Source organism: Trachurus trachurus (genome assembly GCF_905171665.1).
Source record: "Trachurus trachurus genome assembly, chromosome: 16".
Classification (NCBI taxonomy): domain Eukaryota; kingdom Metazoa; phylum Chordata; class Actinopteri; order Carangiformes; family Carangidae; genus Trachurus; species Trachurus trachurus.
Genome location: NC_139902.1, coordinates 28,141,123 through 28,158,874, shown reverse-complemented (window position 1 = coordinate 28,158,874; position 17,752 = coordinate 28,141,123). Strand labels below are relative to the sequence as shown.

Here is a 17,752-nt window from a genome sequence, read left to right as displayed (position 1 = left end):
TTATGCCCCGGCTTCCTCGGAGGGGAAAACTATAAGCGGTGCTTATCATAAGTAAAAGAATGTTATGTTAAAATGTAAAAAGCAAAAGAAAAGAAAAGATTACGATAAAGATTTTATTCTGTGGGTAATGGGGGCGGGACTAGATAAGCTTTTGCTTCTCCCGCTTTCCCTTTCGGCCATGTGTATTGTATTATTTGAACTAAGATTAAGTGTGATGATGATGATTTAATTGACATGCCCGAAATAAACAAATTGATTGATTGATTATTTATTAGTCCAAGCTACATTTTGGTGACTACGCTCCTCTCTGCCTCGCATCGTCTCAGGAAATAACTGGGAAGGTTTCAGAGTGTTTGTATTTTCTAACAGACTTGATGATACCTGTCGTCTCCCTCCCGACGGCTCACCCTGAGGGAACCACCACAGATTCTTGTAAAAGGTTTGAAAGTTTGAGGCTCGATCCAAAAATGCTTTTACATCCGAAACTGTTGAACACTACGAAAAACCCGACCCATGGCATGATGATGTAGTTTGATCCGACACTAGACTGTGCTCTAACATGCCATTTCTTTTACACAGTGTAGAGACACATAATGACGGGAGAGAACAGAGAAGCTGCAGATGTTCCAGCTGTTCGCTCCGTCGTCCCACTGTCTCAGGTCTCAGGTGACGATGATGTAGAACCAGGATTTAAGACGATGCTGTGGACTGTCATGAACTGTTGTATCAGTGTGTGTGTGTGTGTGTGTGTGTGTGTGTGTGTGTACCTGAGGGCTGGTCATCTCATAGTCTGAATGTGTAACAGCAGAGTTGTAGTAGCGGTTACTGTAGCGGTAGTTGCGGTTGTCATTGGAAGAACCACTGGAGCCACCTGGAAATAAAAAGGCACCAATGTTACACAAACACACGGTGCAATGAATTCTGGGTAAATTAAGACTTATTTTTTCTCAATATCAACACAATAATCAAACAATTAAATCAAACTACAAAAATATATACATTATCAACAACAATTATAGGATTCTTTTCAAAATAAGAGCTCTTGAGCTTAAACTTCCTTATTAGGAAATATTACAAACTGCGGACCACCAGTGAAGTCCACGACGAATTTCCCTACGGGGACAATTAAAGTATATTGAATTGAATTGAATTGAATACAATAGGATTCTTTTCTTTTCAAAATAAGAGCTCTTGAGCTTAAACTTCCTTATTTGGAAATATTACAATAGGATTCTTTTCAAAATAAGAGCTTTGCATATTTATTCATATGATTACTTGTTATTATTACAACACACTGTGACTCCTTCGGCCTTAATAGCTGATTAAAAGTTGCTCAAAATATGATTTCTTTATGCGTGGCACCTTTGTTGAATGTCTTTTTGAATCTTGATTTATTATTAATACCAATTAGAGCTGCAACAATGAATCGATTAATCGAACGATAATCGATTATCAACTATTTTGGTAATAGGATAATCGGTTTGAGTATTTTTTTAAAGAAAAAGAGTCCAAATTCTCTGATTTTTTCTTCTTAAAATGTGAATATTTCTGGTTTCTTTGTTCCTTTATGACAATAAACTGAGTCTCTCTTTGGTTTGTGGACAAAACAATACATTTGAGGACGTCATCTGGTGGTTTGGGAAACACTGGTTGACATTTTTTTAACATTTTATTGACCATATAACTAATGGATTTTTACCAGAGCTAGAGACAGAGCTAGTAGTGGAGGTTGAATGGGAGTGGTCCATGGCAGGAGAGGTGGATGTAGATGAACTGGTGTTGGTTCCTTCATCTGTCGTCTTCTTGAAGAAATTGTGCTGCAGGGCGTAGAATGGCGTGATGCGGCTTTTAGGGTCGTAGTCCAACATACGCAGGATCAGGTCTGCAACGGGGAGAGAGATCAAGACAACGACGATGAGGATGATGAGGAGGATGAAGAGCTTCTTTCTCTCCCTCAGGTCACTGAACTAAATGTGGATAAAACACTTTCTGTCTTATGTGTGGACACTGATGCTGATATTTAGTGTAATTATTACTTATTATGGTATAAACTGAATTAACATATGGAGAAGAGGGTTTAATAAGCTTTGGCTTCTTCCCGCTCCTTTTGAACATAAATAAGTGCTAAAAACCCTCCTGTTGCCCTTCTGGGTCAAATTGACCCAATTTGTTCCCTTCCTCTGTCCTTTCCTCCCTTCCTTTCTCCCTTCCTTCTTTCCACAATCCTTTTTCCCTTCCTTCACGTCATCCTTACTTCTTCTTCCTTACTCTTTTGATCCAATTGACCTGATCCGTTCCCTCCCTCCATCTTTCTTTCCTTCCTTCTTTCCCTTCGTCCTTTCTTGAATGAATCTGTTCCCTGCCCCCATCTTTCCGTCCTTTTTCCCTTCCTTCTTTCCACAATCCTTTTTCCCTCCCTCCCTCCCTTCCCTTCATCCTTACGTCTTCCTTCCTTTTTGACCCAATCTGTTCCCTCCCTCCATCTATCTTTCCTTCCTTTTTCCCTTCCTTCTTTCCCTTCATCCTTACTTCTTCCTAACCCTTTTTGACCCAGCTGACCCAATCTGTTCCCTCACTCCATCTATCTTTCGTTCCTTCTTTCCCTTTGTCTTTTGACAACAGGAGGGTGAAGTCTTGTTGTTGTTTCATTTTGTGTTGTCTTGTTTTTATTGTTAATTGTTTGTTTTTATTTTGTTCTCTTTTCAAATAAACTTTCATTCATTCATGTGCTGTTGCTTCCTTTCTGTGAATACAGAAACTATGAGCTGTAATATTCTGTACCGAAGGCAAATTCTGCTGATTTTCTTGTGCAGTCGTTAATAAATGAATCTGAATCTGAACTGACTAAATATATTTGTATATTTTTTTCCCCATCATCTGATCATGTTGGATCAATCAGCCCCAGTGTTGTTGTTGTTGTTGTTTAATGTTGTTGTTGTTTTACCTTTAAACTTCAGGTAGTCACAGGGGGCGTGTCCCGGCTCCCCTGCCCTGCGGCCCCCGGGGCCCCCAGTCTCCACCCCCAGAATCTCATGGAGTCGTCGCGTGGCTGGAGGCTTGTACTCCTGCAGACACACACACACATACACATTTAGATTTAGACACACACACACACAAACATTTAGATTCAGACATTTAGACACACAAACACACACATCTGCACTGATGCGAAGTCGACTAAACTAAATGTACGAACCTTCTTGATGTCCTTGTTCTTCTTCACCGTCCACAGACCGTCTGACAGTTTGTCAAAATACTTCCTGGCTTTAGGAGCTGCGTCCAGCATGTGGCTGGGGGGGACGCCCAGGACCTCCACAATCTTATTCATCTGGTCGACCTGCACACACACACACACACACACAGACACACACACACAGACACAGACACACACATTAGTATTTCTATTGTTTACATACGACACATGTGGCATCAGGAGGAAACATAACGACCAGTGTTGCTGCAGTGAGAACCAGTCCTGATCCTGAATGACATTAATCTGACAAATCAATGAGGGTTGTTGCTATTAAACTTCATTATTATTATATTACTAATAACAATTATTACTATTTTATATATATTATATATTATCTATTATTTAAATATTATATGCAAAAGCTCCACTCTCTCTGCTGTGATGTAAAAACTCTCTCATACGTTCATATGAATGCAGAATCGAACGTAACCGTTATCAACACCGCTGTATGTTGCTGTGATACAGACACATCTGTTACAGTTTGTTTTGAGCATCTAGAGTTGAGTTTTATGTACAAAAAAGTGTAAAAAGGGTGTGTTTTTTGTATAAATTGTGCTGCCAGGTGTTTCCATAAACAGTCAAATCTTAACTAGCCCATATTTCTACACATTGTTCAAGTGATGCATCATCCAAATCTCTACATTGTTCATCTTTGTTCCAGTGTTAAATGTAATTAATTTAGTTTTTGGGGAAGAAACATGGATGAAGGAGTTTCTACTGGAAAAAGAGGCCTAGTTATGTTTGAATGGACGAAATGAAGATGAACTAGTTCATTTTTTGAAAAGTGAACTTTGTTTAACATTTAAAAAATGAATTATGCAGATGAACTAGTTCATTTAGTCCTTTCTAAGTGTGAACTGGTGCAACACGGATCATGATTGAGCTGTCGGGGACAGCAACAACAACACTGACTTGTGTGTTTGTGGTGTTTGTGGTCGTTACCTCATTGGAGCCGCTGAACAGAGGCTCTCCTGTGTGCATCTCCACCAGGATGCATCCCAGAGACCACATGTCGATGGCCAGGTCGTAGGGCATTCCCAGCAGGACCTCCGGAGAGCGGTAGAACCTGCTCTGGATGTACTGGTAGATCTGAGAGGACAGAGGACGAAGATGAAGGAGACTTATTATCAGATTATCAATCACCTGGTAATTCATCAATTATTCATCAATCAGGACTGTTGCTGTTCGATTTCCTGTTGATCAGTTGTTTTAAAGGTCCAATGTGTAATATTTGTGAAGGTTTATTGGCAAAGTCTGAATATACTACCCATGAATATATTTGTATAAGTGTATAATCGCTATAAAATAAAATCTGTTTGGTTTTCATAGCCTTACAATTATTCTATCATATATACAGTATATACACATATAGCAAGGGTCTTGCTTTAGAGAGCGTCGCCATCTTGTGCCGCCATGTTTGTACGGCATTTTTTTTGTCCTCAGAGGCCACCGTCACTTTGCCAACAGGAGGGGTGAGTGCAAGCGAGTGAGTGAGCGCTGCAAACTAGAATCTGAGCGCTGGATGTGACAGTTTCCCCCCACATTTTACACACTGGACCTTTAAAGAGGAACTATGCAAGTCTTGTCGCTTTTCCTCTGTTTTTCTAACTCTCCTCCCGACCATGTGCATTTGTTTTTAACGAAGCTGGTGAAAAATCAATCCATTGAGCGGTGGATAATGTTGTATAACACATGCAATGTTACGATGTGTATATCTGTGTAGTCTGAACCGTCATAAACCGAGTAAGTAACTTGGTTTTCAGCCGTGAGAGGCCAGGTGGAAGACAGAGAGTCATGTAGTTAACCATCACAACTACTCTGGAGCTTTTTAATGAAGGTAAAAATGCAGCATAGCCACGGGAGAAGAAAGATGAAGGAAGATGAAGGAATGAAAGAAGATGAAATCCTCTGTTCCAGCTGCTGTTCCAGATGTTGTCCACTGTGAGGCGCTGTGGTCTCCTCACAGCTGCAGCTTCAGTCACGCTGCACCTTTAATTCATCCGTTCATCCAGCTCCTGAGCTCTGACGACGAGCTTATGACCGCACTTTGACATTTATATATGTTTCTATGTGTGTATATGTTTGTGTGTGTGTGTGTGTGTGTGTGTGTGTGTGTGTGTGTGTGTGTGTGTGTGTGTGTGTGTGTGTTGTGCTCACCCTCTGTCCCAGCTGGCAGGAGGATCCGAAGTCGACTATCTTGATGGCGGATCTCTTGGGGTTACACAGCAGGATGTTCTCTGGTTTCAGGTCGCAGTGGATGATTGACAGCTCCGGCGTGGCCAGGAATAATAACGCTGCACACACACACACACACACAGACACACACAAACACACACAGACAACGACACAACAGGGTTATACAATACAATCTGTACATTTATCACCATGGTAACTGTAGCTGATGCTCATTTCATCATTTTAAAAAAAACACTAAATCAGCGTCTGATGATGTTTTAGGTTTTAGAAGCTGCAGCCGACAGTTCCTGCTCTGGCCACATGGGGGCAGAGCAGCACAACAATCTGAGCCTAGTGTGTGTCTTTCTGTGTGTTTCTGTGTTTCAGTGTGTGTGTGTGTGTGTGTGTGTGTGTGTGTGTGTGTGTGTGTGTGTGTGTGTGTGTGTGTGTTTCAGTGTGTGTGTGTGTGTGTGTGTGTGTGTAACCCACCTGTACAGAGCTGCTGTGCAAATTTCCTAGTGAGGTTGAGGGAGACTCCTCTGAAGTTGGTGTTCCTCAGCAGGTCGTACAGGTTGTAGCTCAACAACTCAAACACCAAACAGAGATGGTTCCTAAACATAAAGTGACGCTTCAGGTGGACTGCACACACGCACGCACACGCACGCACACACACAGACACACACACACACAGACAAACATAGAGAAAGACAAAGACAGATGGGAGAAAGAGAAGAAGGTTAACACGAGAGAAACAAACACATCACTTCCTGTCATGAATCACATTTACAGTTAAGTGACATTCAACCAAACTTTCAAATTGTAAGATGAGACACTGCAGGTGAGTAGGGTAAAAATGTTTAAATAACAGATATCACCATGAAACTTCCCAAGTTTATCACTTACATTAAGAAAAATATTTTTTATATTACAAGTTTTGTCAAATTTTATGTTTAAATCTTTAAATCTCTTTTTATCACTCTGTAAATGAGAAAATACTGTCACCAGCCCTAAAAAAAATCCAATTTCGCCCTGTTTTTAGGAATTAAATGTTGCATAAATCAGGCTGTGAATGATATATCAACAATCCCCTCTGTAAAAACCTTCAGAATATAGACAGGAATAAAACTGGAAGGTTTGGTGTCTGTACGTGGAGATTTCTGGCCCAGAGTCTGAGGAAAAACTCATTTTGAGAAAACGGCCTTTAAAGACTTGTACTGTAAAATTCCATAGATTGTTAATGTAAATCGTACTTTTACGACTGGTTGCTGATACAGAGGAAATGACAATTTTTGGAGCCTACATCATTGTTCAGGAGAGAGAGAGCTTTACAATAATATATGTATATATATATGTATTGTATGTGGTGAAGATGGCATATGATTGTTAACTTGCACTTGCACTCTGCGATTGATTGCTAATTGATTTTTATATAACTGTTTTTACTGTAACTATGTATACCTGTTGTGAAGCACATTGAGTCTGCCTTGTGCATGAAATGTGCTTTATAAATAAAGTTGAATTGAATTATTTCTTTATAATCTTTATGTTTCCTGTTCTTCTTTGCTGCTGTTTCAAGTGAATTTTCCAATAAAAAGCATCATGTTTTGTGTGTGTAGTTGTGTGGTTGGTGTAGTGTGTGTGTCGGCCTGCAGGGGGCGCTGCAGAGAGACCACTGACCCACACAGGGTTTAAAAAAAAAAAAAAAAAAGGCCCTGGCATCTTGATGTCAGTGATACTGTGTCAGAGTCATGTGGATTGACACATTTATAGAAACACAAGTGTCTCAGTGACAGACGACTAACAACACCTCACAGATGCTTCATGTCTGACCGAGGACACACACACACACACACACACACACACACACACACAGGGGTGCATGTATATGTGTGTGTGTGTGTATATACTGTATATGTGTGTGTGTTGTGGTTGTTCTTACCTATGTAATATTTCATCTCAGTGTCGTGCTTGTTCATGAGCTCCAGCAGGCGAAGTTCGATCTGTGCCTGGTTTAAAAATGCCTTTTTGTTCTTAATGATCTTAATGGCGACCCATTCCTGCTCGTGGTGGTCGTAGGCCTTCACCACCTGCAAACACACACACAGAGAAAGACACACACACACACACACACACACATACTCAGTCATCTGGGCGGCGACTGGGAGCCTGATGTCCCAGACTGTCAGGACGCCGGCTGGAGCCTCTGCTCTGATTAAAAGCTAATGAGGACGTTGCGAAATGTTAAAAAAAAAGAAAAGAAAAAAAAGAGCTAAATACACAGGAAGCTGAGCAGCTCCACTTTTATACACACTGATGTTAAACATGACATCATCAAGGTGGACTCTTTGGTAACCCTTTAATTTATAGGCCCTTAATTACATGAGAATGTCAAGAAATAGCCAAGAAATAACAATTAATTGCGTCAAAACGTCTAGAAGTAGCCTAGAAATAACGGTCAACTTCAAGGACTTGGTGGAGAACCATTCTGGCCTTTCCCAAAAAGATTCAAAGCATGAAAAGCATGTGTAATCTCTAGCCTTTATAAAAAATATGACATTACTATGAAATTGACCGTAATTTCTAGGCTATTTCTTGACATTACTGCACAATCAATTGTTATTTCTAGGCTATTTCTTGACATAATTGTTATTTCTAGGCTATTTCTTGACATTACTATACAATTAATTGTTATTTCTAGGCTATTTCTAGACATTACTACACAATTAATTGTTATTTCTAGGCTATTTCTTGACATAATTGTTATTTCTAGGCTTTTTCTTGACATTACTTCACAATTAATTGTTATTTCTAGGTTATTTCTTGACATAATTGTTATTTCTAGGCTATTTCTTGACATTACTATACAATTAATTGTTATTTCTAGGCTATTTCTAGACATTACTACACAATTAATTGTTATTTCTAGGCTATTTCTTGACATAATTGTTATTTCTAGGCTTTTTCTTGACATTACTTCACAATTAATTGTTATTTCTAGGTTATTTCTTGACATTATGAAGCAATACATTGTTATTTCTAGGCTAATTCTTGACATTACTACACAATCAATTGTTATTTCTAGACTATTTCTTGACATAATTGTTATTTCTTGGCTATTTCTTGACATTACTACACAATTCATTGTTATTTCTAGGCTATTTCTTGACATAATTGTTATTTCTAGGCTATTTCTTGACATTACTACACAATCAATTGTTATTTCTAGACTATTTCTTGACATAATTGTTATTTCTAGGCTATTTCTTTACATTACTACACAATTGATTGTTATTTCTTGCCTATTTCTTTACATTACTACATAATTAGCGGCCTGTAAAACCGACCCTTCTTCTTCTCCTTCTTCTCCTCTCACCTGTCCGAACGAGCCCTTCCCGATCAGCGAGTCTATCTCATAGCGGTCCAGCCACTTCTCTCCATTTTTCACAATATAGTCGTAGTTGTCGTCATCGTAGCCGTCGTTGTAGACTTTTCTCTCCTTCTTGGTGCTGCTGTCCTCTGGAGGGACCTGCTGGGCCCGCCGCTTCTTCTTAGTATAGTACACCTGTAGATGACGAGGAGGAGAAATAAACTATCTGTTTACAAGGCCTCAGTTCTTTTACCTTTAATTTATTGAAGTTTACCTCATTATTTATCTCTATTTGATTTAACGTTAACTCATTCTTTGTCTTTAACAGGTTTTCTATTGGCATTTCATCTATTTTTATTATTCTCTAAGTCCTGATCAGTGAGACTTGAGCAGCTGTCCATGTTTCTGTTTTAATTATCTTATTCTGTCTTTTAAATGTTCATATCTGATGTTGACACACTCTCCTGCTGCCTACAGGTATAGATAAAGTGAACCTGAACCTGAAGCTGCTCATGTGTCCACAGGTGCAGTGAACGCACCGTTCTCCACCATCAAACTTTATTTATATTCACTTCCATCCCCTCTCATCTAATTGTTGTTGGAAATAAATCAAGATTCAGGAAATAAAACTCAAAAACGCTACATGAGTTATGTTTTAGACCAGTTTTATTACTCACTTCTGGTCAACTACTGTGTTTTCTTAAAGGTTTTTATATTATTTGTTGTATTGATTGTACATGTGATCTTATGTTCTGACTTTATTGCTTCATTATTTCACTGTATAAAGTTGTTTCTCTTTTTAAATGGACCCCATGAAGAACAGTGATGACTAATGGGAATCCATAAATGATAAACAATTTGAACTAAATGCAAATACAATACACTAATACAATCCTTCTAGGTCATCTAATTGTTACTGAAAATACATCAAGATTCAGAAATCTTTTGACTCGTTTCTGGTTGACTATTTCCTTAAAGGTTTTTAATTTTCTTATTCTTCTTTTTCTTATTTGTTGTATTGATTGTACATGTGATTTTGTGTTCTGACTTTATTGCTTCATTATTTCTCTGTATAAAGTCGTTTCTCTTGTCTTTTAAATGGATCCCGGGAAGAACAGTCTTCACTGTGATAATGACTGATGTGGATCCATAAACAATAAACTATTTGAACTAAATAAATGCAAATACATCTCATCAGGTCCTGCAGCTCAAAGCGAAGGTGTAAACTTTAATATTTCTAATGGTGCTTTATCCCAGGTACTTGAACGTCACATGAGATGTAGGAAACAGGTAAATACACAGAACTAGAACCCGTGTGTGTGTGTGTGTGTGTGTGTGTGTGTGTGTGTGTGTGTGTGTGTGTGTGTGTGTGTGTGTGTGTGTGTGTGTGTGTGTGTCAGTCGTCGTACCTCATTGATGTGCTTGTAAGTTTTGATGAGGTCAACAGAGAGTTTCCTCAGTGGGGCGCTGGCAGGGTCTCTGAAACTAGGGGGGATCCTCCGCTGGAGTATGGTCATATCAGACAGCACCTGCAGAGGACGGCAACAACACGTTAACAACACGTTAAAAACACGCTAACAAACACGTTAACAAACACGTCACATTTGTTTGTCTTAAGACGACAGACGATAACGTCTTCTCAGCGTCCTCGGGCGTCGTGGACAGGAAACCTTCAGGCTGTTGGTTCAGTTGGTGGAAACATAACGAACCGTGATGCGACGCTGAGAGTTTTAACTCTTGGTGGTTGGATACGAACCTGATACGACTGTGATCGAGCGTTGGGAACGATCCATTTGAGCAGCTGATGTTGGACGATAGTGGAAATGTTAATAATGTCGCCTTAAATCCATATTGTTACCCAAATGTAAGCTGAACTGGGATTATTCTTTTTGCTCATCAGGTTTTCATAGGGTTAGTCAGACAAACTGGTTTTCTCTAATATTGTGTCTCAATTTGAATACTTCCATACTTGAACTAAGTATTTTGAGTTTGTAAGTGCGTCTCAATTCACAAGTATGGCAAAATGCAGTTTACTGTAAAGCCTAGTTTATGGTTTTGCGCCATGTTGACGGCGTAGCTACACTAACTACGTGTTGCGGTGACGCGAACCGAAAGGGCTGCGATTGGTCGGCTCAGAACTTAATTCATTTCCGTCTTTCTTCCTACCACACGGCCATTATTAAAGTTTTTGTGGAACGGTTACGAACGTTTTTGGACAACAATGGACCAAGTAGAAGAGCGAGTTATTTAACACACAGCCACCCCCCCCCCCTAGGGGCATGGCGGAGAATTGCAGAGGAACGCGCTCCCTCGATGCAGAACTTTGAATGGTCCAATACTATAAACCTACCTTAAGAACCTGGATGCTTCACTCAAAACGTTGGAATGATGGACGCTTCACACCGTCAATGATCGCCACTTAATTTTCTGTCGTCTTTGGACCAACACATTTGATATCTTAAGGTGGACGTCAAAATAAACCTTTTTGGTTTGGTCCATAACATCAACAACAGGCCACAACGCTTCACTTTGTTGAGTTCATGTTTTTAAAATGAAATCGTCCTCACAATGAAGTAAAGATCCACATTATATAGGTAAGTAAACACCCAACAGGCGAATGAAGATCAGATATCCTTCTGTATCGTGTCTAGTCAGATTTAGAGATGACATTAGTCCAGCTGTCTTATCATATTGTCTATTTAAAGTCTTTCCCATCGGTGTGGAAGATTTTTTTGTTAAGTTTGGTCTCTCATGTGCAGCTACGACTCCAGTTCAGGTCGGACGATGATGCACAGTACTTTATCTGCACTTTGTCTTTTATCATTGCTATTATTCTTCTTGCTCATTTTGGTTCTATTGATTTCATACAGTTATTTATTATATTTATTATATTTATCTCTATTTCTATGCTAGATACTAGCTGCTGCTAAATGCCGACAATAAAGCTTCTTCTTCGTCTTCGTCTTCTTCTTGGAGACAGAAGCTGGAGCTCGTAGAATAAAGGTCAAGGTGAAGAAGAATTAACCCCTGGTGTTTTTACTTCCACATCTGGAGACAGATGCTGCTGAGTGAAGGATACGACTAGAGTGGGTAGAGACGCAAACATTGATTTTCTTTCTTTTTTTTTCGTTCTTTCCGTCATTAACAGCGAGCGTTCACCTTGTCACAGTGGGCGTGGCTCGACCCCGTTTGATACGTTACTGACGGTTTTTATCCAGATGTTGTGTCTTTGATTTTTCACTGTTTTCATTATTAAACTATGGGTTTTTTTTACTCATGGGACGAGACGTTTGTGGCATTGAGTGTGTGTATATGTGTGTGTGTGTGTGTGTGTGTTACCTGCTGCTGCTCGGCCATGGAGTGGATGGAGCTGAAGGTGGGGTGTGTATGTGTGTGCTGGCTGGTCATGGCTGGCTCAGCGAGGGAGAAGCCCTGGGCAGTGGAGGAGGAGGAGGAGGAGGAGGAGGAGGAGGAGGAGGTGGGCGGACATCCTGAGCTGCTTACACCTGAGGAGAGAGAGAGGGAGAGAAGGAGAGATGATCAGAGGGGGGAAACTCCCAACGTTTGGATGCTCTCCTCCATCTTTGGTGCTCTACACCTCCATCGCACCACCACAGCCATCGATTATCAGTCTCCATCTCCGACACACACACACACTCTATAAACACATCGTCGCGACAACACAACACACACTGCTCACACTGCACCGATGTAGCTGTGATAACCCCGTGTTGAACACTTTGGCCACGCCCCTCGCACACCGTGAATCCCACTGAGCTGAAATCTAACCCACAGTCCAGATCTTTATCGTCCCCAAAACACAAAAAAATAAAATAAAATAAAAATCCTGGATCGTTTAAATCTTTTTTATCATAATGTGAAAAGGCAGTAACATGCAAACATTTTTTAGTTTCCAGTAGGGATGTCACGATTACTTGTTTTCACAATTAATCGTGGTATTAAAACGCCACAATGAATTAATCGTAAATACTGTCACTTTGCAAAAAAGATTATGTTGAAACCATATCAGCAGATGTGTGCCGTAATAAAGGTAAATGCTCAGATACTGGTCCATTTAACTAACGTAACATTGAATTGGTAGGAATTTAAATGTTAGCGTGTCATTTGTATTAAAAACAACAACAAAACAAAAAACAATGAAAATAAATGTAAATATTTGGTATAGATGACAATTTATGACATGTATGTTTCAAACGCTTCCCCTGGGGGGTTATCAATTTGTCATATATTAATAGATACTTGAAATATTTTGTGTAAACAATGAGTAATGTAATTATATTTTGACTATATTTGATTTTACACATTCATAGTGTTGTAAAATTAATTAATGCATAATAATCGAGGCAATCGTAACACGGTGATTATTTCTCTGACAATAATCGTACCAGAAAAATGTATTATCGTGACATCCCTAGTTTCCAGTTGTATAAAATCAATATCTATAGTTGTAGTTATTGTCTTATGGGTGGAGAAACATTTAGCAGGACATTGTCACTACATAACAATATGTTTCAGTCAATAATAATAAATAAAAAACCGGGATAAAACTGGTCTCACTCAGCGACTTAAACTGGACTTAAGCTCGACTTAAACCCGGAAAAGAGCCAAGAAGATGGCGCTGACTGACTGTGACACGCTACGAGCCTCTCTTTCCCTTTTCTTTGTTTTAACCTTAGTTTTTAGCTCTGGTGTGAATGATTGTGAAGGCTATGGACTATTGATTGATTGATTTATTGGTGCTTTTTATTGTATATTGCCACTGTTTTATTCTGTCATTGTTTTTTATCCTATGCTGTTACTGTTGTTATTGGTTTTTATGCGCTGAGAGAGCCAGGGCAGACTACATTTCACTGCATTGACTTTTTAATGTATATGACAAATAAACTAAACTTAAACCTGCTCGTCGCTTTTTGTCACTTCGACTTCTTCATTTCTTCCCCCAAAAGGTTAAAACCTAAACATAAACTGGTTTGTTCTTCTTCTTCTTTTCTTTACCACAGTCTCTCTCACACGTGTGAAGTCAGTATCCTGTCACTTAGAGCTGCGATCACGTGCGTTTAGTTCAGATAACGACCGACTTCCCCCTTTCTTTCTTTTTTTTAACGAACACCAGATCCACACAGAACAAAACTAACCACCATTAATCTGATTTAATAATCCTGTCACATACGTCGTGTATTCATGTAATAATGAACTTAAATTAACTGTTTTATATTTCTGTGAGGTTATAAATAAGAAAAACCCTCCACCGGCCAATCAGAGAGCTCCTTTCAACCATCTTTTCAGGTCAAATCTGTGCATATAGCAGATTAAACTTTGGTCTTTTAACTGTGTGAAAATATCAACACAACATCTGTTTGTTTGTGTCTGAACGGTTCGACTGTTCCTGTCAATCAGACGTAACATAAAATATTAAATTTGTCAATTAATTTGTCTTTAAATCTGATCAGATTTTAGCTGCAATAATGAACCAACACGATCGGTTACAACTGTTCGTGTTCACACTTTCACAATGAAGTGTGTGTGTGTGTGTGTGTGTGTGTGTGTGTGTGTGTGTGTGTGTGTGTGTGTGTGTGTGTGTGTGTGTGAACCTTTTGCCTAATGACGTGAGTCAGGAGTTATTTCAGTGAAACCACACTGGAGGTTGTGGGTCAACAGACACTTTTGACTTGTAAAAAAACCAACAACACTCAACACAAAAATAAAAAAAACAACAGCAAAGGTCGTCAGAGTGTGCGTCGTTGTTGTGTCTGTGTGGTTGTTGTGTTTGTATCTGTGACCGAGATGAAGATAAGAGAAAATGTAGCGGAGTTTGTTCCTCTCACCGTTAGCTGTTTTTAAAGGTACATTGTGTAGGAATTACTCCCATCTAGCGTTGCGGTTGTATATCGCAAGCAACTCAGTCGTATTTTTTATGCTGCATTCACCTGAAATTGGGCAGACGGCAGACGGACAACCGCCGCTGCACGTAACGGCATAAACAAGCCTCTATGTAAACATGTGGTCCGTTTTACCGGCTTTCTCTCGACTTCTGTGACTAAAATGACATCTGGTTTGTTACCGACGACGGCCGTCTGCCCGACTGCAGGTGAATGCAGCATCAGTGTAACGCTCCGTTCCTCCTCACTGCGTTACCGCGGTGACTTTTCACAGACGCCACCTCGACCTGAGCCAACAACAAACCTGTGGATCTTTATCCTGGAAGCTGAAGTGAAGCCGCACAACTTCAGCTCCGCATCAACATTAACGTTAGCCGCGTAGCGCTAATCATCACTTCCTGTCTTTAGTTTTACACCAAAGACCAAATAAACCACTGACTCATCATTGCAATATTTTCACATAAACTCAATCAATCAAAAACAATCAGTCCAATGTATCAATAATTATGCACAACAAGTTCAAAGTGCTCGACATGACATGAGCAACACAACAAGGAAACGTCGCTAACCAGCAACCAACAACAACAAGATATAAAATCTGACTTTTGCACCCAGACATGCTTTTATTGTGAAGCAGCAACAGGAAATTCTCTTTTTCTGCTACAGCAGCGAGAGGAGAGAAAGAAAAAACACACAGAAGAAGTCTGAATTTAGTTAGATGAAAGTCAGACACACACACACACACACACACACACACACACACACACACACACACACACACACACACACACACACACACACACACACACACACACACACACACACACACACACACACACACACACACACACACACACACACACACACACACACACACACACGCATCTAAAATACTCAAGTCGTCTTCTCAACACAGTTTGGTGGAGAGAAATCCAGCCTGGACTGGTTGTGTTGTTGTGACACCACCACCACCAAGAAGTACGCACGCACACGCAGGCTGCAGCTACAGCACGTTAACAACGGGCCTGTGTGTGTGTGTGTGTGTGTGTGTGTGTGTGTGTGAGGCCATTAGATGGACAACCTCAGATTTACATATGTACGTAACGGTGGGGGAAGCCCAGTCAGTATAATGGCAGATCTGCTGCTCTGTAACACCCTGTCAAAATAAAAGCCTTCAGTCCAGGGCTGCAAAATGATAATGATGATGATGTCGTCTACTTTTTTTGATACTTTTTATTTAGTATTTTCAATTAAAAGGGAAAAACAAGCTGTCAAGGAAAATTCAAAAACAAAAAACAGACAAAAACATGGGGGCTATAATGTCCAGTCAGTGTCTTTAATTGTTAATGTGTAGCATCCTCTGTTGTTTTAATATGAGCAGTAAAAGGTCTAGATCTGAGAGTGAAAGTCATCTTTTCTCTTTTCCATTAAAACACATTTCCTTCCCTCTGTCCATCCACCGATCGAGACTTTGAGACTCAAGTTTCATCCCCAGCACTTTTGTTAGAGTTGATGTCGTCTATTTTTATGTCACGAATGAACATAATTCAGGGCAGACATGTGAGAATTAACTTTATAATTAGAGGTTCCTCTGCCTCTCCTCTCCTCTCCTGCTCTACATTGTTGTTTTAAAACTAAATGAGGCTGCTGCATGTGTGTTGTTTTGTGTTGTGTTGTGTTGTGCGATGAGGTAGAGAGAGAAAGAGAGAGAGAGTAATCCAATCACTGTCAGTGGGATTGTTGTGGTGCTCTGGGTCCTGGCCTGCTTACAGACATGACACTGCTGGAGAGAGAGAGAGAGACAGAGAGAGAATATCTGCCTAGTACTGAGAAAATCTGCGCCGTCTCTTTAAGAGACCGAGAGGCACTCACAGCACTTCCTCAATCTGGCATCCCCCTTCCTGCGCTGCCATTGGCCGGGGCCCCCTCTTTCTCTGTCAGCTGATTCGCTGTTGGTATCTAAGGGCTGGCTGGCCAGCGCTCTATAAATAAACCCAGTGCTGTCTCAGCAACCAGCCCCTACAATACTCATTAGCTACTTCTCTCTCTCTCTCTCCCTCTCCCTCTCTCTCTCCCTCTTCCGCCTTGCTCCCTGCTAAAGCAAGTAGCTTCCAATCGCAGGCCGGGCTCTCGCTCAGCGGCAGCCTGACATACTCTCCCCTAGCAACCCAACCCACCCTACCAGCCGCTACCTCCTCCTCCTCCTCCTCCTCCTCCTCCTCCTCCTCCTCCTCCTCCCCCTTTTCCTTCATCATCCTTCCTGCTTTCTCAAAAAAAAAAGAAAAAGAAAACCTCTCTGCCACTGAATCTGCCTCTGTTTATCCATCTATCATTCATACATACATCCCTCCATCCCTCCTCCATCTCTCTCTCCTCGGTAACAGACATCATCATCATCATCATCATCATCATCATCATCATCATCATCTTCGTCTTTCTTCTTCCTGTGTCCACTGATGTTTCATCTCCATCAGTTTTGCGTTGATGCACAATGATGTAACAACAACATTCAGGGGCAACAACAGACACAGAAAGAGAAAGAGAGAGAAAGAGAGAGAGAAAGAAAGAGGAGTCACTCACACCAGGCGCCACGGCAACACACAGTACAACACAATGCAACGCAGCAACGCAACACATGACGGTGCAGCAGCAAAACGCACAACAATTGCAATGGCACACACATGGATGGAGTAATGCAAAGAGCAACACAAAGTATAACGCAACACAACACAATACGAAACATGACAATGCAACAACACACAACAACTTACAGAATAATACACACGCACACACACACACACACACACACACAACACATGACAATGCAACAACACACTGTGCAACTCACAGAACAACACACAAACAGACAAACACCTGTTCACACAGACACACACCAGAAACATCAGCCCATGTGACCTCGCCACGATGTGATTAACACGGTCACAACAACTCACACACACACACTGACAGGATCAAAGAAGTAACACAATGAATCCACAACACACATCAAATGAAGACGTTCAATCAGAGCTCAACCAGACCCACACTTTCACCTGG

The 17,752-nt window shown here is 40.5% G+C and overlaps 2 protein-coding genes across 3 annotated transcripts in view; one reads left to right on the top strand and one right to left on the bottom strand.

The window, feature by feature from the left end:
- The window catches only part of LOC310999494 (aldehyde dehydrogenase, mitochondrial-like), a 166,320-nt gene that overhangs the window by 64,836 nt on the left and 83,732 nt on the right, over window positions 1-17,752 (top strand). The window lies entirely within an intron of this gene.
- Window positions 1-17,752, bottom strand: part of dyrk1b (dual-specificity tyrosine-(Y)-phosphorylation regulated kinase 1B) — a 54,376-nt gene that overhangs the window by 3,562 nt on the left and 33,062 nt on the right. For both annotated transcript variants that reach the window (XM_083989932.1, XM_083989931.1), the window contains exons 2-12: window positions 12,135-12,301; window positions 10,205-10,324; window positions 8,802-8,990; window positions 7,368-7,515; window positions 5,918-6,067; window positions 5,411-5,547; window positions 4,196-4,342; window positions 3,197-3,337; window positions 2,945-3,065; window positions 1,700-1,882; window positions 768-871 (exon numbers count right to left, since the gene is read on the bottom strand). In XM_083989932.1, the coding sequence (XP_083846058.1) occupies window positions 768-871; window positions 1,700-1,882; window positions 2,945-3,065; window positions 3,197-3,337; window positions 4,196-4,342; window positions 5,411-5,547; window positions 5,918-6,067; window positions 7,368-7,515; window positions 8,802-8,990; window positions 10,205-10,324; window positions 12,135-12,203 (1,509 nt within the window). In that variant the 5' untranslated portion in view covers window positions 12,204-12,301. The remainder of the gene's footprint in view (window positions 1-767; window positions 872-1,699; window positions 1,883-2,944; window positions 3,066-3,196; window positions 3,338-4,195; window positions 4,343-5,410; window positions 5,548-5,917; window positions 6,068-7,367; window positions 7,516-8,801; window positions 8,991-10,204; window positions 10,325-12,134; window positions 12,302-17,752) is intronic.